A 20,766-nucleotide genomic window follows, 5' to 3' on the forward strand; every position below is an offset into this window, starting at 1 on the left:
GATATACTGTACTTTTCTATTCGTTTAATTTAAACGTATAAATAATTGTGCATTATTTTTAAACAGGTTTTTCATCAGAATACATATATGTATAAACTCAATGATTTGTATATTTATATATTTATTATTATATCGCATTTATCTTTTGTACATGATATTTATGGATATATATCCATCCTACATAAATTCCCAAAAGTTATGTCTCAAATCGTCGCTCGGACGAATAAATATATATTTTCACCTTTCACATAAAAACTTGACAGGACCTTCGAAATCTGTGGCCGCAAAATAGTACGTCGGAGATCATCCCATTCCGCTGGGACCGATACTATTTTTCAGAATGATTTCACAACCTATTAAACTTGTCGGCGATCAGCAGGGGGGCACTCTGGCGCAATTTGTCGCGTGGCTCGGCTGTCGATAATTCGAAAATATATGTTCATGTGAACGGGTCTGGGGCGAATCGAGTTCGATGAAGCAAAAAAATCGTACTAAAACGAGGTGGCACCTTGGATAACTGCGATATACTTTCTCGGGATTCTTATTCGGCAAATCTCACGATGGCGACTGTAGTTTATTATAGGATTTATTATAGGATGACCTAAATAAAAATTACAAAACGTCAGCTCAAAAAAATGAACTAATAATACGATAGTTTGAGATACTATGTATTTATGTATAAATTTGCGCATCATCCAAAATTTTTCAGAAAATTTACATTTGACAGGAAAAAGGTAATTCCCGAGTTTTCTTATATATGAGAAAAGAGGAGTATTATATACGCAAATTCATGACTATGTCGAAGTTAGCTAGTTTTACTCAGTTGGGAAAACTTTTCTCGTAATTCCTATCTTAAATTCATTATTTTAATTGTTAGAGTAATTTGCTAAAATGGCAAACAGATGTTCGCGAGCACTTTACAATTGCAAAAGAATCCGGTCAATCTCAATGTAATAAAATCCCTATCTATAAACAACTTTTTAATTGCATTGTGTCGACATTTATTTCCCCGAGAATATTATTAATATTTTAAAATATTAAGATTTTAAAGATTTAAAATATTAATTTATAATAAAGAAAATATTTCTATTAATTACTAGAAAACAGCATAGATAATTGATATTTATTTTAGAAATATATAGTTTCCCAAAAACAAGTTTGACACAAACAGTTTCAATTACTTTTTCAAGTACATTAATATCATTATTAAAGTTTCAATTCAGAAAAAAGTAGCGATGCTTCAATACTTTCAATGTATCGCAATTTTCAATACCGTTATATATTTTAACATAAACGCGAATTATATTTACTGCGTACAAAATTATCAAGAATGTATTGTATTTCTCTTGTTCTCTGGAAATATATATTGATTATAGTATATATAACTAGTCGTTAGTTGAGAATTTATTTCAGTATTATTTGTATTTGTTTCAGCAGTTGGTTTCGATAACGCTTACGAAAATTGGTCGCGAATGCTATCCGCCCTTTCTCTCTATAATATTTCTCCGACAAGAGTTCCTAGCCTCGCCTTGGTCTTAAAGGAAAACTTGGGCTTGAAAACAGAAACAACAGCAACACCCCTAGATTAATCTAAGACTCTTGCGTTCTCGCTAAGGTTTCGCAGCTTCGTGCACTCCTGAAACTCTCAGTATCAGCAAGCGTAACTTGCCACCATCGCGCGAACAGCCCAAATTAGTATTTACTGCACTGTTATTCAAATTACCGCGTAAAAGTTCTAAAACATCAATGTTGACTTCTTTCGCGTCTCTTCTTCTTAAACACGGCGACTTCCCTGAGACTTGGCCCGTTTGACGCAGTTTCCGGGGATCTCACAAACACATTTTACGCTAAATAAATGCAAATCTTGTAGCACTCACGGGCGACTTATATTAATTATGAATATCGATTAAAAGGTATCTTGGTACACGGATATTGTTCTTTTTATGTAATGTATTTAGTATCAAGATTGATTGTGTGCCGTATTATTAACGCGGTGTTCTAAACCGGTACTCCAATAACTGTCACGCGAAGGCTATCTATTTTACTCTTTGCTAGACTAACATTTTATTAAAGTCACCGAATCTTCACAAACCGTACAAAGCGAACCTGTGTATTATTTATCGTTTCTTATTACCCACATAATTTTATTCGAACAATTTCCGCGCTTACATTTCCTTCAATGTTATTAACTGATGTTTATTTCGCTAATCAAATATAATACGTGAATATAAATTCCTATACATTGTTTTACAAATAACAATGCATTATAAAAGAGAAAATAGATTGCATTTAAATATAGTCATAATCAATACTGTTTAAATCTAATTTTGTGAGGATTCCCTTTATCATAAAATACGTCCGAATAATGACGCACGCAGTGCATTTTCGACAGTATGAGCTCGCGCAAAAAGCCCTTTTACAGCGTCGATTCGGCCGACCAGCCGATATGGCAATATAGTGTACGCGGTCAAAGAATCATATACGGTATTATTGGCACAAAGGCTGCCGTTACAAGCTACAAATTACCCGCGAGCCAGAGGCAACGGCCAAAGTAATAGTGCTACGGCATTCGACAGTAAGCCGGCTTAGAGGACCCTCTGCCACGATACCGGCGCACCTTCGGCGTTATGCTAACTGACACTATGAGCTACTTTGCATTAATCGTCCCAGAGAAGTTGCCGCGAATACGGGGCATTAAGCTCGGCTTTTCCCGTGAGGCCATGCCGCTCAGTCAAACGCAAATGCCGCCGCAATAGAAAAGGATGGTTACCGGATCGTCTCTTATCCAACCCGACTAGACAAATTGAGAATTTAGATAATATATAGAAATTTGTACGTTAATTCCAAAATATCCTGTTAAAGTATCGGTACTCACATCCCGTAAAAAATACCCACTAATTATACTCACAGTTATTTAGTAGGGTAAACTCGGATAAGATGACCATAGAGGAAAGATAGCCAACACATGTTCATTCGATGTTTCATGGCGAGCTAGATTGAAAGAACATAGGTTATGGCCATCTTACCCGAGCTTATTTACAGATTCAAAATAAATTTTTATTTTTATTTTATACCTTCGTACGTTAAACAAATATTTTTAATTTTGCTGACAAATATATTCGCGCCTCGATTCGCGCACAATTTTCCCGTCTTACTTCAGTGAGTAAATCTTTGAATATGACTGGCACGGCTGGACAGATTCTATGAAGAAATCAATGAAAAGATCTATGGAAATTCCTTTTCTTGGCTCGACTTTGCGGGAATGGGAAGAACAATGCGCCGGCCTGGGAACATCTTTTATACAATTATAGTTTTTACGCGACGCGATCCGCCCGGAAATATGGACGCGAAAGGGGATGGAGACAGGCTCGTGGCAGAGGTGGCGCTGCAAGGAAGAAGAAAAAGGAACGACAAAGAAGAGACGAAGGAAGAGAACGAAAGAGGGTAGATAATAGCCAGGGTAGAATTGTTCCAAGAGCAAAAAACCGATCCATCCCGAAGTGTTATCGGATGGCAGAGACGCTCGCGAGCCGAGTACTGCTCCGCACCCTCTTTCTGAAAATGCCTCTAGGAGAAAATTGCTTTATTCGCGCAGCGTACACATGGCAGTACCAACTGCTGCACCTCGACATCCGTGATAAGCACCGCACACAATTAATCCATTAATACCGAAAATTATTATCACAAAATTGAAGCTTCTATTTTCAAATCTTTAAAGCGACGAAATCAACAAAAATATTCTTTTATACTTTAGGAACAAAGTTATTTTTGAAGTTCACTAGTTTAAATGTATGAAATGTACAAAGTAAGTATAAATATCATCATTGTATTAATATAACTCTTGACATCGGCCCAGAGCAATCATAATTCATTCAATGGAAAACGCTTCTGAAAATATGACGAATACAAGCAGCTTCCAGATAGGAAACTGTAATTGCGTCTAATTCCAGCACGATAATAATTGCAAAGCTGGCGTTGTAATGCTTTCAAATCAGAGACAAATGCTTTTTCGTCCCGTTCCCGGAAAGACGAGTGTCCTTCGCGAAAGACGTGGTGCTACAGTTGGATAAGTATAGGTGAAAAGGAGGAGAGAGGAGAATTGGATGGATGAAACGCTGCAATTAAACACTGTGTGCCCGTTCGCTCCGTTATAACTATGGATACCTGACCTAGATTCAACATGTAACGATTCCTACTTTCTCTTTCAAGTCTTTCACAATTATTTTCTCGCGATTTATCACGGAAAGACATCAACAAATATTGGCAAGTACGATATCGTTCAAGAAAAATTTTAGTAATATTCGAAATACATTTCGAATATTTTGAAGTCCATCTATAAATATAAAATCTTAAAACCGTAATTGAATTTTATCAATATGCATAATTATAATAATAAAATTCATTTTGCGATCGTAGTTGTCAAGTAGGTAAAATGTACGTGTAAAAATATTATTTATCCTTATTATAAAGAAAAATTACTTACAGAATTAATCTTGGTCAATCAAATATTGTAATTTTAAAAAATATATAATATTGGGTAAATAAAATGTGACATAAATCGAACATATACAATTAAACAATTTTCTACGTCGCGTACATGTGAATAGGATTACTGGTTGATGGTCTGAAAACAAGACCGCGACTGATGAAGTGAGCAATCCAGCTTGGGAAATAGTTGGGAAATGTTGGAAATACTTTGCGCGCAGAGTCCTTCCGCGGCGATATTGCATTTCAACGTGGAAAGCAGAAAGACGAAATTAGACGCCTTAATGCTCCCGTGCATTAAGGGGTTTCCCACTCAACCTCACCGACATTTCCAGCATCCGCAATCGACGATAACCGTCGTGATTTTTCAACTCTGGAAAACTTTAAAGAAAGAATTGCTCGCTCTCTCAATATCGCACAGTAATAATATTTTCCGTATATGCATTCCTACAGTGTAATACGCGTAATAGACATTATATTATAAAAATTAAAAATTTTTTTATTATCGTTTTATGCATTTTCACATACATGAAACAATATGAAAATTATTTGCCTCAAATTGGAGAATGTAGCGTGAAAAAGCTGCTCTCGAATAATGTAATTGATCTCTTTGATAAAAAAGAAATTAAATGTCAATATACAATTTTTTTAATAGTTAGTTCTAAATCTTACAAACTTACTAGTCTTATGGCAATATAATAGTACAAATATCTAAGAATCCTTTGAATATATCAACAGAGGCGAGATATTGCACTTCGAGATTCGAAATGTCGTCATATACGGCAAGGATATTACGACACAATATTTTCATACTAGAAACGCAATAAAATGCAGTTTTCAAAAGAAACGTCAGGTATTAGTGCATCAGCAAACATCAAAAATTATAAAATTGCAGGATAAAAAACGATTTACAATTCTCTTTTACGCGTGTGCTGCATATCCAAGTGGGCCGCGCTTTTCTTTTGCCTTTCAGTTCCCTTCAAAATGTATTAATATTTAGAAAAATTACATATTTGCGCCAGGCAGCATTATAACCTGCCACGTACGTTAAATCGTTGCTCGCGCAGAAGCGGACTGTGCCGTTTCGCTGGATAAAAGGCGCAAAATTCGCGCGCGTAAGTAAAGAAGCGAAGAGAATGCCGTAGCAGAAACACGACTGGGAGGAAGATGAATGACCGCGTCGGGCATGTAACACGTCTGTAACCTGCAACGCCGCCGGACGTTTTTACAGCGTTAGCTCGGTTACGTATCGTCAGGAATAAAGACGGGACTAGAGAGGAGAGCGAAACAGTAAACACGGGACGAAACTGCAGCCTGCGTACCTTGCAGCAACCGGCTCTTTCTCTCTCTTTCCTTACCTCTCTTTATTAAATAGAATATATAGATACATATACCTGCATGTCAACGCAATTTTTGTAAAAGCAAATAATCCCGGAATTATTTCTGCTGTCGGAGCGGTGTTACAATTACATTCGTAACAAATTGAAAATTACAACAAGAGAATTTTATTTTTTTATTACAAAAAAACCTGTTCATCCTGCTTCCAATTTCGAGACAAATATGAAATATTGTGCAAAAGAGAAAAATAAGTTAACCATATTTTTACAATCTGTTATTATTAAATATTAATCGACATTGAATGTATAATAAGGCTACTTGACAAGAGCTTTTAAACGGCAATTACTATTATTTGTAAAAACATTCATAAAAATATGACGGAGATTTAAAACGAAGAATCACAAGTACTTGGTAACATAATTTATACACGCGTAGATAAGAATGGTCAACCTGTCGACAGAGTTACTTCTTCCCCCATGCGCGAATGGCACTTTTATCGGTGTTGCAAAGTAGGCCGAAAAGCGTCTTCTGCCGACGCTCTCAGAATACGATAGCGTATGCGAATATACGAATTCAACGTCTTGGAATTTAATATTTCCCTTTCTGGGAGCACGGAAATGCCATTAAACGGTCCGCGAGGAACCACCAAGTCGTGTTCATCGAATCGAAAGTTTACACAGGCCTGCCGGCTTCGACGCATATATGGTATGCGCACGCGTCTCGAATGCGAGATGAAAGTCAGTTTCTATCTAGCAAGAGATCGAAGTAAGTATATACATCATGCAATACATCCGCATATATCTCATGCTCTAAATATATATGTACATACTGATTTGCACCAAAAGCGAATTGTTAAGGCGAATTGATATATGTACATCGATATCAATATATATATGTGTTGAAATATGTTATAAAATCACAAAATTGTCGAATACGATCACGGCGTTAGACACGCTTGATGAACGTACAATTTACTTGTTGTATTATGACAAAAAATCGCAATAGTAATTGTGACTTTAACTTATAACAATAAAAAAAGTTCGTTTATATTACGTATTAAAGATTAAATAAACCAAAAGATTATAGCAATGTAACATGATAGTTCTATCTGTAAAATCAGAAATTTTACTTGCATTTCTTTCTGATTATGTGAGTCTATTCATTATTTTAGAAAATTAAGATAAATTTTTACGCTATAATAATAACAAAATTAAAAAGTCGAGTAAATATTAGAGCAAGTTACGACAAATGCACGAAATAAGGCATGCATGTTTATCTTCTATTAGTCTTTTAGATTGGTTTGATGTATGTACAGTATAAGTATGTAAATTATTAAAAACGGTGGTGAGAGACGTGCGCGTATATAATTATTTTGGTATAAACAAATTTTAACTAATTTTAATAATGATTTTCGTTAAAACTAGTACAATTAAGTATGCATCGATTCTTCAAAGGTGATCGAAAATACTCCGACAAAAACGATAATCAGGTTTACAATTTAGAAATATACAGCAGAGCCAATTTCCCATATTGATGAATATACGAGAACAGTTTATTTTCGTATGTGCAGTACAGCACATTCCTATGCTATTCTCGATCCACGGTCTTGTACCGTTGCGCTAAAAAGTCGTTCGCTCGTTAACGGCAGTCACAGTCTGCAATCGTGAAAAGAACAATTGTAGTAGCCAACGCAGAAGAAATTTTAGCTTACCAAAAGCTTTTTCATCTGCCATTCTGTAATTCTTGCCACGTCTATCATCCGAATCGAACGTACACAATAAAAAAGTAAAATACAAGCTAAATATTACAGATAATATTCTAAATTATAACCAAAAAAATGTTTTAAATTTTATATTTTTAAAACTACTTAATACTTTTAATACTCTTAGTTTCATTATTTAAAGATAAATTTAATATTTTCAGAACAGATTAAAACATTAAAGGAAATAAAAACCTAAAGTATATTTTTACTATAGTTTAGAATATTATTATTAATACACGTATACCTACATAATTTTCTCTTCAATTATGTAAAATTTTCCTTTACATATAAGTTATGCTTATTTAATAATACCTCATATAGGACAATCATGCAAGAGGACAAATAATGCTCCGGTGCAAGAGCGCTCTCTCTAAAGTTTGACAATAGCATTTTGCCGTCATAACGCCATACGACACAAACGAAGTGATATACGTGCAGACAGAAATGGTACGATAAAAGTATACCCATAATGTACCAACAGTTCTATTTTTTCATCACGACAAAACACTCGGCGACAGTCGACAATGTTCATCTGCTTTTGTAGTTTTCAAAGCGACTTTATGTTTCTACACGCTCACACTAGTGAGTATTTTACATTCTCCATCAATGTGTGCATCAAATGTTATTAAAACTGTCGAATCTCGAATTAAAAAATTATCGAAGTAATAATAAAAGAAATGGAGTTAGAGTCGATTTTTATTCCTGTCTCTACCAGAAATAATAAAAATATAAGTTAAATTTGAAGAAGTATAATACAAATGTAATTTTTTGCACTATGCATTTCTGCATATTTCTGCATTTCAAGAATATGATTGATAAATACAGAATTAAATTATATTTTTATAATTTATATATTTTAAATAGATTATATCTATTTGCAAAAACTTTTATTCTCTCTCGCAGAGTATTCTAATTTTTCTTATGTTTTGAAAAATATATAAAAATAAAAAAGTTGTATCTTTACTCCGTAACTTATATTTATCTAATTCAAATATATTCATTATTCCTGACATCCTTCATGGAAATATTTCTAATAATAAGCGGATAATGAAAACTTTACTACTGAAAAAGCGTATGTCCATAGACACAAAGAATGCAAAATATTTTATTACTGTATAACTCTGTATTAACAATTATTAATATTTTAATTTAATTTTCCATATGTACAAACTAATAATACGCGTAACGTTCAAGAAATTCTTCCTCAAAAGACATTATATGTGATTATATTATTAAGACTTTAGTATCCCCCATCTACTATGTATCCAAAAGTAAAAAAAGATGTAGGTATGTCAACTTCGAATACTTCTGCACCACGCATCTCACACACGCACATACATTATATATATTTATTTATATACTTATTTTATTTTGCATGGAAAATTTTTCGTATTATTACGTAACCGAAAGGCACCGTAAAGCAAAAGAATCGCTCGAGCATGAATGCATATACATGTATAAAATGGCTCAGAGGTTAAGTGGTGAGTACGGGCGCGCATAACGGTACTAATGTACATTTAATGTCTTAACTTTGAATGCGGTTCGCGGCCCGCCGCGAGATAACATTTTAAATATGTTTTTGCATTTATGCGGCTGACCGACCCTCGCGCCGACACGTCCGCGTCGCGAGAAAAGAGGGCGCGCGTTGAACGAGGCGAAGGAAAAAAGAAAGTTTTTAACGCAACGATAGCGCGAGCTCGACTATGTTCCTCTACCCTTCCCAAGGCGCACCGGCTAAGGTACTTTTTCCAAGGGATTTCCCTCTGCCTTTCCTCTATTTCTCTTTCTTTAGTAGAAAAGCTGCATCAAGAATCTAGATCTTACTGTCGACCGGGGAATACCAGAAGTTTTTCCATTCGCCACAACGACAAAAGAAACGAAGTGGCGCAAGAAACACCCTTATTTGACTCTAACATGAACGAATTTTAGCGGATTCCATGAGAACTAATCAGAGATCGGCAGTTACAATTTCCGAATATTTATTGTAAATGTAAATGTTGTTTTATGTTAATTTTAGTGAATTAAAATCCAGTATTTAGGCCCAGTTTCACAAACGTCGGTTAACTTTAGGTTAACTCACTCTTCGTCTCTTTCTAAGGGAGACGTTAGAAAGTGACAAAGAATGAGTTAACCTAAGGTTAAAAGTTGACCGACGTTTGTGGGACTGAGCCTTAGGCCCGGTTTTACAAGTGTCGGTTAACTTTTAATCTTTTATTAACTCACTCTCCGTCTCCTTCTAACGTCTCCCTTAGAAAAAGACGAAGAGTGAGTTAATCTAAGATTAAAAGTTAACCGACACTTGTGAAACTATGGGCCTTAATGATTAAAAAGTGAACAAAAACATATCGTAAACAAAAAAATATTTTAAAAGTAAAATTCTTCTCCTTTCATCTCGTCAAATAATCTCTTGTTTCTTATCAATCTCGATCTTATATTATATTTATAAATATTTCTATATATTCCTAAACGAAGAAGATTTGCGATCAATTTAAAGCTTAAACTTGAGATTCTCTTCCCTTCTTGAAAATATTGGTTGAATCATATTTATGATTTGAGAAACTTTTCTTGAAACGAGATGTGACGTACAGAGAAATCTATTACGTAATATAAGAAAGTGTATATACGAGCGATCAACTTGTCTTGTTACTGACATCATTTTTCATACTGAATAAAAGAAATCTCGATCTTCACGAATAAACAAACATAATTTAAACAGCACTATTGTATAAAGCTAATCATGAAGATAATATGTAGTGTCATCTTTTTTAAGTACGCATTTTAAAAACTGTACTAAAAATGTAATAGAATAATTTGTCCACAGATAAAACGGCATCAAATAAATTATCGGAACCGGTAATTGCTGTATGAGCGTTCATAGAAAATGTCACGGATCAAAAGTACTCATATATGCATTTGTTTTTTCACTTATTCAAGCTACTTTATCGCAAAAGTTACCATTTGCTATTTATTATTCACAATCGTTGCGAAGTAGACTTTTATTGTATAAATCAGAAATCTTTCAAGTTGTCACTTTATACAGTTCTTATATCATTCAGTCAATAGTTTCACTCTCAGATCGGTAATGCAAAAACAACAATCCATCACAGAATTTCTACGTTATTGCATTTAAGAATACATATAATTACAATAAATTGATTAACATTTTGCACTATTTCAAGTGTAAATTATTTTTCACAGTTTCATATTTCAAACCATTATTACATTTCATTACTATTGCAAAGTCTACATTGTTTTATATACTACACTATTTTATATAAAAATCCATGTTTTAAATTTTCAACTTGCACCGACTCTTTTAAGCCAACAGAATAATCTTTTTTAGCACATTTTAATTTGTTATAATTTTTTTTTTTCGTGCAAATCAATAATAATTTGCGTTCTCTTTTTCCTTTAAGAATTTGAATTAAGATTATTTAACGTTAAGTTATTCTCAATAAATATAAATACTTCATATCTGTACTGCAAAAACGTAAAAAAGAAAAGTATTAAGACCAAGCTAAAAGGCACGTCAGTAATGTGTTCTCTAAATGAGTGATATTTCGCGATAAATTTCGCGTTGTAATGTGCACTATCACGCTATTCTGTACAGTCTCATTGCTCCATTCAAGGCCGCCTGCTAAACTGACATTATTGCGCGTAACGCGAGTGCACGGCGTATTCGAATTTATTCGGTGTGCAAGCCGTCGACAGGTTTGTTCGTATGCATAGCCCGGCATGTTGATTGGCTGGCACGCAAAGTCGTGCTCTCACGCCGGCAAAGTCCGCCGTCCATGGCTGTTCTGTGTCCCGCGCCGCACCAGGCGGATATTGCATACACGCGTTGTATTAATATGTATTTAAATTAGTGCCTCAAAGCGATACGAAATTACGGCGTTCGCTGCCATAGACGGCTGCCGACGAATTACACACGAATTGCTTAGGCCGATCCTGAACGATGCCGGCGCGCGATGTCACCGCAATATCAAAATCCCATAGAGCTTTCGCACCTCTAGGATAATCATATCGTTAATTTAGCGTAAACTTATTGCGAAAATTCAAAATTCTGAATTCTATTTGTCCGTTTTCTATCTACGTGAAGGCAAGAAAGTAAAAGCGAGAAAAATCAAACGTATATTGAACAAGTGTAGTGAAAGATATCCTGAATACTTTATCGGAGCAAAAAGAATTTTTAATTAGAAAATGCGTAAAGCGTGTCAGGTATGTAAGTTTTATAATAGCTGGCACAAGCGCATCATATACATTTATAAAAAAAATAATTACAAAAAACTACTAGATACATTTATAAAACCTGGGAATAAAATTACGTGCATTTGATTTTAACTATTCCTATATCATTGATTGTATTAATCGTATTTTTTGTAATAAATAATATAGAGGCAAAAAATATAACGGCTTGTGTCACAATTGCAGATATTGTACTCTCTGACTATAAACAGAAGTGAAAAACGAAACATGTATGATGTAATTAGTTTACACAGATAAAAATAAGCTTCAAATCCGCGATTGTGTCGATCCCGTAGTCGTCGATCTCATATGAATCTTGAATATCAAAAAGCGTATTGAGTAAAGTTTTATTTTGTGACAGGAACGGATCACTATTAAATTGGAAATCAACTGAGTGCGGTTATTTTCGTAAAAAGCGGAATAAATATTTTCGTGAAACCTGATATTGTTAAAATATTATACCTATTTTGTAAGACATTTCGTAATATTGCGATATTTGAGGAAATAGGCTTCCTCCTCCTCTCAGACTCGTTCGTACTTACAACTCTCGCGAAAACACGGATAATTATGATCGCGCATCTTAATTAACACAATATAATCGCACGATATTCTCGACGTTAATCAAACACAACGCGCATTTTTCTGTTATATACAGATTGCGACCGAAAAGTAACAAAAAAATTCCGAAGTCCGAAACTCTGCGATCCTTTATAATCACTCGACATTCCGCACTCTCAATAGTCTCAATTCGAAAGTAACGAACAAATTACGTTTGAGAAAATTTAAAGCGCAACTGCGAAATACATTTACTGAATTTAAAATTAAAGTTGTTAAAAAAAGTATTATTAGCGATACAAGTAAAACAGTAATTTATATGGTTGCAATCTTTTATCGCTTCGACTTTTTCGATCCTGTGAACTGAACACCGCGCGAAATAAATAGCCGATTCATTTACAGTCGTTAATCGCAGTAGCTAATTAAACGCGCGGGCATATAGCTGTTAATTGTTCGTAAAAAGTAATCACGATTCAATAGATAACGCGGTGATACACGAAGCGACTCCCGCTGCTACATTACTACATACTGGCTCGAGTGAAATCGCACGGCCTCGCGCGTACACAATAGCGCGCCATCAAAATAAACGCTAAGACCGCGTGCCAAACAGTCACGAAAAATTCAACGTATTAATAAATGTACGCGGAATATTCTTTTTTTTTCGCGTTTTAATGTAATTCCAATACATTAACTGTAATCGCATATTTTACACCTTGTTTTGCAGGCACATTAGCGTCGCCTGAGAACACTAGATATTAATTAAAACAGTTTTATAAAGTAAGAATTATAAGTAAGTAGATATTAATTAAAGTAAGAGCCGCTCCATGTATGTCGTACTATCTCTCGAAATAGTTGCAAGAAATATTAAAAAATTCTAAAAGGTTTATTTCACAATTGTTACAATACGCGATTATTAGCCCGCGTAATTTAAGTATTCGTAAAACGTTGCGCGATTTATTCATCTGAAGTAAAATTTGAAACGATAGAAAATAGAAATTATAAGTTACCGTTTTACTGCTTCGATATGAGAAACGGAATATCCAATGTATAATACATTAATATTTCAAAGAAACAAGATTAACTGCGCGGTCTTGATGTTTGTTTTCGTTCTGCTCAAGCTATTCATTTTAATGTAATTTACCTACTTCTTTAGATTGATAATTTACACGAAATAATGTACGAATCACCAGATCGAGTCATTTGGATAATGAGAAACCATGTTATATCGATTAGGTATTAATAATTAATTTAAAAGAAAAAACGGAACATTTAAAGTACAATTATTTTGTAATATGTCAGATATTTCTCGGCAGCGAGGCTGATTGCCGTGTGGTCTTGATGTTTGTTTTAATAACGAGGCGCGCTAAGATGTACGCGTAAGGCTGCCGCGCATCGAGTTATCGTTCGCACAGCGACAGTCGAGTCAGCAGGTAGCAGCGAGGGCTGTTCCGTGTGTCGTGATATTACTCTCTCAACGTAGGGACAAGTACCAGAAGATATTAAACAGCATCATATTAATAGCAAAGTTAATATGTTATTATGGTAAGTAGTTATTATTAAGGATTCGGTAAACGCAACGATATTTCAATTTGATTGAAGCAGATTCCCTTGTCAAATTAAATTTTCGAGTAATAATATCTCTATCCCAATATCACATTTAAACCAGGAGTTCGAAACTCAATTCGGCGCTAAATTTATTCAAATTTAAGCATCGCCAACAAGATAATGCCTGTAAATGTTGTGACACAATAATTCATAATTCTTATTTTCTTTCATTTGGATTCCTACTCCAAACGAATAAATCCGGAATCACCGATAATTGATTCAATAAATAGCTGTTGCTTTGATACATTTACGAATCACTGTATACAAATTATTGGCAAATTATTGCAAATTATTTGCACATTTTCTTGTTTCAACGTCATTTCAAGTAATTGATATTAACTACTTGATTTAAAAGAATTACTAAACGTATTCTTTTTAAGTATTTACAGAAATTAAGAGACTTTATCTTCGTTCTGATAAAAAAAACTACTTATGTATATTAATTTATTATTGTTACTTTTAGTTTTCTATCCAAAAGAAAAAAATTGATTTTAATATAACGAGTTATATCATTAGGCAACTTTACATACGCAACACGATAGCTAGATCGTAACTGTCAGTAGAAACTTGCAGTGATATAAGCAAAAATATATTTTTTTTTTCGACTATTGTAAAAAGCACGCAAAATCTCAGCAATGTCGAACTCGGTGTATCGGAAACGGAAATCACAAAATTGTTGTCGTATGAAAAAATTACGTCGCATTCATCTTGAGATTGATGGAACACCGCCATGCAATACATCATACAACTGCGGAACAGCAGAAACCCTTTAATCGCGAAATCAGGAATTAGTAATTGCGAAACTAGTGAATGTCGTACATCATTCGAATGCTCGTATAATTTTAATTGATTGCACCTAGGTGCGTTACTCAACCAAATATCAGAATTTTAGAAAAATTTGATCACCATCTGTATTGTAACTTATCCTCTGTTTGATACACATGCGACATGTATGGAAATATAAAAAATAACTATTTCTGTGCATCTACAGTATACTGTAAAAGCAAGCAGAAAGCAAAGAAGAGTGTCGTGAAACTCATTACAAGAACGTTGCAGTCTTAATTAGAATATTACAAAGTTATATCAGCAGGTGTAGATCCAATTTAACACAGATATTCGCCGCCAGCTTTTGTAAGACACGGAACCCAAAGCGATTTTATTATTCTTTGCTTCCCTCTCATTCTCTTTCTTTCTTTCTTTCTCGTTTTATACCTCACTCAGTGGCCCTTTATTTCATGCCTTTCTTCGTTCTATCTCATTTCCTCATTTTTAGTCATTCTCTCTTTCATCTCCTCCGACCGAGCGTTACCATCGTAGCAAAGTAGATATTGTTACGTCAAATCGTTTAAAACTTAGAGAATAGCCACTAAAGCAAAGCAAAGTTTACTCCGGAGCTCTTTTATATGTCCTATTAGAGAAGGTGTGGAAGAGACTAGCTTATTATTTAGCGATAATTAAGCTTCTAAAGGAAGATTCGAAGATATCCTCAACTTTCCTTCTATTGAACGAGCGAGAAACGATAACGCGGCGAGATATCGCACGCTGAGCGGAAGATTGATTAACGCTGAATTGAAAGTGCGCAATGTGCATTAGCTCGGAAAGCGTTACGATTTTCTTAAATAGATATTCTATTCACATTTTTAACTCGAGACGATATGTCGTATCGATTCAAAATATCAATGATATTGCATGAATTTAGATAAAAGGTAAAATAAAAATTTTCAGGTTACATCTCGTACAACTATTCATAACTTCGCGTAATGAGATTCTTCAATTGATTTAGAATCAAAGAAGAGCAATGAATAGCACATATCGACGTATAACGCAAAAATGTGTGATTGGATGAACGGATAAATTGATTAAAAGTCGAGAGGGAAGCGTCAAATTTTCGCAATTAACTATTCGCAATAAACAGCCAGCTTAGGATTTAGGGAACAATGGTATGCGGTACAATCCTATGATTTTACAACGAATCTAACAGATGCTGCAATAATCGCCTTTCACCGTTCATACGTGACAAATCCATGTAATTAGTATACGCATGCTGTTCCACGTTTCGTGAATGTTATGAATTATCGTTACAAGTCTAATTGTAATACAATCGTGCCTTATCGAGCAGTAATAACGTTTGGACATTATGTGTTAGGCCCCCAGCTAATTTATCTTTGGTAACAGAGCATAATTAACGAAAGTGAAGCTTCATGTAAGTTTATAATTTCAAATACCGAAAATAATGCCAGTATCAACATTATATACAAATCCGGATATGATATCGCGATATTTGTGTAGAGATCGAAACATAAATACGAACTAAACTCGTAATATTTGTCACTGAGTAAATATTGTAAATCGGAAAATTAAATTCGCTAGAAGCATATAGATATATTCGGACATTTATGCCCCATGGCAGATTTAATCGTGTTGTATCGTATCACATATTGTATTATTACCTCTATGAATGTCCGAAAATGTCTCACGTTTAAATTCCAATATTATTAAGCATGCTGAAATATAATCCACGTACCTTGGCACATTATTGTGATAATATGCAGTATACTGATGGTCAGGTATCGACTCCTTCTCTGTCGGTCCGCCATTTTTCCGTCGATATTCACTTTAAGTTCCGAAGCTAATCTGTAATAACAAAAAGTTTGATTAGAAAAAGAAATTATCAAATTTTTGTTAAATATTTTTCTCATATTATATTACTCTTGAATTTATTTAGATTATTTTTCAACAAAATAAAAACAGTGAATCAAGGAAAACATGAAATATTCATAAAAGTGATATGCATAAAAGCAAGCAACGAGACGTGTTTATCATTAATAATATAGTTTACACGCCGGCATTACATCCTACTCATATCCGTGAGTTCATAGATAATTAGTGGTGCAGATTATTAGTGGTCTTCAGCAAATAACCCTATTCTATCATTAAAGGCACGATATAAATCTAGTACAATACACGAGCGCGAGGAACATATGTACACGTCAATCCGGCATAATGTGCACGAACCGAATGCATATTGCAATGTTGCAATATGCCGATTGGTCGGAAGCGCACACAACCGTAAAATCATTAACGCATGGCTAAGTCAGTGTAATACACAAGGATACGGTAATTAACGAACGTCCAATGTTAATCAGACTTATCGACTTGAAATATGTGAACATCGCTCGACAAGATGCAACTCTGCTATTTATGATCCAGATTGTGTACTCGATATCGGTACGGTCCAATGATTACTGATAGTATGAAGATTATATTAGCTAAAAATGATTTAATGAATCAATCTATAATTATTTTACATGTCATCTCAATATAAGCTCAATTATATAGAGATGCGTACATAGTATGTTATTCAAAATATAAATAAATAAAGACTCTGAGTGTGAAAAGAGTCCTTTTTATTCACACCCATATACGTATGACAGGCTTTTCATTTAATATATGTCACGACATATAGAGCGATGTACTATCTACCATATACTCTGCATATACACGCAACAGATTTCATATCTATCATCTTCTTGTGATTACAAATTCCGTAATTTAATTTTCTTTTAGCAAAGATGTTATTAAACACCGACCCTCCTGGTCTCTTTTTAATATTATCAGATATCTTCTGGATAAAGCTCGTAACGCAACAAAAGTTTTTACAGACCATTATACTTGGACATTTAGAGTGCAAAGAGCCTTCTAATATTACGCGCGTAATGCGCAATTCATAATGTTATCACGAGTTTTACTAGATATATAACAGGGATTTCCATAACGATGCTACGTTGATACTCGAGTAAAATGGCCTGCGTCGCCACAACCCTGAATTCACTTCTACTATCGCGCTCGCTCCATAATTAGCAAACTCAGTTACGTAACACCGTTATAGTAACGCTCGCGTTCCTTTATCTATTTTTCTCGTAAACTTGTTCGTGACAGGCTCATGGAAAAATGCTTCGCATGGATATAGCTCCAGGCGGTTCTCTGTTAGTGCTATTTCTTCTATGTGCAGTGATATAGAACAATATGACCGTTGATAATTTAAAAAAAATAGTAAATATAATCTAAGAAAATCGCAAGAAAAGATAAATTAAATACAATTTTGCTATCCTCCCAAAAAATATAAAATATTAAATTAAGATTATCAAAATTTTACATACGAAACATTTATAAGTTAACAATTTTGTACCTATATAATAAAAGTGCAAATAGGTTAAACGAGAATTGATTTTGATATATCACAACCTTATATACCTCTCGAAAAAAATGCAAACAAGAATATATGCAGTTGCTAAACGTTGAGATTTCCGACACCTTGATTATATGCAAATACATAAGCGTGTCACGCAAGGAGTCACGTAGTTTAGGTATCTTCGTGTTATGTCACGTCTACTCGGTGAAGACCGCAGTTAGTGCATGCTAAACTTTGAAGGCATACACAGCTATGTTTACGCTCGAGAAACGAGCATCCGAGAGACCAAACGCCGAATAGTTATAAGATGCATATATCAAAGTTAAAACAAAATTTTGATATTAATTCTTTTAGCAGGGAGAAGTATCTTCTTCCTACTAAAACTTATTTTAAGCACACATTGCTTTGCTATTATTAGCTACATAAAATTATATAAAACGCTAATTGAGAATATAATAAATGTAAAAAATTATATTTTTATCGTATTCTTAATTTCAAGGAATTCATAATGTAAAGACACAGGATTAAATGTCTAATAGCGTTTTTCATGGGCAGAACTGGTGCGCACTCAGTGCACATTAAAGCCGTCGTACACAAACCAAAAACGTAAAGTGTTTAATATAAACAAATTAAATCATGAAATTCTCAATATTCTTTATTGTACTATTTGGTAAAATATGTACTGGATATTTTATCAGTCGAAATATTTGCATTTTACTTTAAATATTAGAGATTAAATCAGTGTACAACGGCTTTAATGTGCACTGAGTGCGCACCAGTTCTGCCAATGAAAAACGCTATAAATGAATTAAATACGAACAAAATAGCGAATTATTAAAATATTGCATCTAACTGAGCCAGTACAATAGCATGTACAGAAAAGCGAGTACTCTAACACACATGTCACATATCTATCCTCAGTTTTACTTCCTAACTGCAGAACATTATCGTCATTTTAATTTCATCGTTTTGATTTTAAAACATTATATAACGAATACATTGTATTACAAATCTTAACGTCTCAATTCTTAATTAATTAATATTACGACAGCACTCTATGTTCATTCGGGCGCTAATAATGATCGTTATGGCGCTCGAGCAATAACGCAATTGCTATGGCATCGTTTGGTAATTGGGCCAATTAGAAATTTGAGCAATTACCAAACTATGCTATCAATCGCGCTATTGCCTCAGCGCTACAACATTACCATCGCGCTACTGTTTACAGTTGCTGTAATGCCAGTTGATCTCTTTTAACGGCGCGTCGATAGTTTAATGCAATTGGACTGGATGCTCGGTTAGTAGTACAAGTCGAGATTCGTCGCGGCGCGGCGCGGTCGCGCCGTTGCGTCGCTCCTGCATGGCTGCGCGACTGTCAAGATTTACGAGGCGATTTACAAATTGGCGGTTATTGTGCCCCGTTTCGGAACGAAACTGTCCCCTAAATCAAAACGTCTGGACGTTCATTAAACGTCAGGCCAATCCGGGAAATCGGCCGCTCGCGGTGCTTCCGCCGTACCACCGACGTCCGTTACCACTGTCTCCTCCTTCGTCTAGCCTGACCTAGCGCTGCCACCACTTCCGTTATATGCGTCTGCAATCCCATTGCGCCGTGACGGTACGGCACGTTCCAAATTTGTCCGATCTGTCGTCGATACGCGTAAATCGGATGACGGCTTGTTTTCCCGAAACAACGCCAAAAACTGTGAGGAGTAAACACGCGATGTCAAAAGCAGTTAAATTTTTGTGAGACCGTAACGTCCGCGTATGCCGACATAGTCAGCCCGTCGACTTAAATCACGCCCCATTTATATCAATTAATTGACACATCGCCGTGATTCTTCGCTTAATTTTTCAAACTGATCAAATTAAACTTCTGTATCCCTGTTTTTCACGATAATAGAAATTGGGATAGACGAATTCGTTTCTTAATGCTAAAGACTCAAAACAATCAGAAAGTTGTTGATGCTTATTCACATCTTTTGTACACAAATACGTCTATTCAGTTTTCGGAAACATCATGAATATATATGTAAATTAATAAAAAATCAAATCAAGGTTAGTGATTTTCATGAATGATTTCCAATTATGATAATTAATTTATGGCATCGATAATAATCGAACAATATTACATTCGCGAATTCTAAATTAATATAACGTTATAGACAGAAAAGGAAAGGAAGAAAATACAAATCAATCAAGAATATAATATTATAGTAATAAAAAATATCTATAAAATTTGTAACGTATAAAATACTAAAAACTACATGTACCGATTTTAACATTTTGTTATTAAACTATTACAGCGATAGGTTTTCTATCACTTCCGTGAACATTAGGTGTTTAACGAGCGACCTTAATAATATACATAATTAACTCGTATATCATAAACATAAAAGCAGCCGAAAATATCGACACAATTGCCTCCATGAGAGCCGAGAGATAGCTCCGGCCGCAGCAAACCAGCAACGTTCGATACAGGACGACGTCTCTATTTTCTTTATGACGGACATTACTTTTATTATCCATCGTCATAAAAGCACGGGTGAGAAAAACAACTTGGGCAGAAGAAACGTTACAACGA

General features: G+C 34.5%; 1 protein-coding gene across 10 annotated transcripts in view; it reads right to left on the minus strand.

Annotated features, from left to right (window-relative positions):
- The window catches only part of LOC112452384 (lachesin-like), a 198,155-nt gene that overhangs the window by 171,473 nt on the left and 5,916 nt on the right, over window positions 1–20,766 (minus strand). For all 10 annotated transcript variants that reach the window (XM_025012572.1, XM_025012566.1, XM_025012569.1 and 7 more), the window contains exon 3: window positions 16,515–16,624. In XM_025012572.1, coding sequence (XP_024868340.1) covers window positions 16,515–16,587 — 73 coding nt within the window. In that variant the 5' untranslated portion in view covers window positions 16,588–16,624. The remainder of the gene's footprint in view (window positions 1–16,514; window positions 16,625–20,766) is intronic.

Source organism: Temnothorax curvispinosus, unplaced genomic scaffold, assembly GCF_003070985.1.
Source record: "Temnothorax curvispinosus isolate PA1 unplaced genomic scaffold, ASM307098v1 QBEX01003329.1, whole genome shotgun sequence".
In the NCBI taxonomy this organism is placed as follows: Eukaryota; Metazoa; Arthropoda; class Insecta; order Hymenoptera; family Formicidae; genus Temnothorax; species Temnothorax curvispinosus.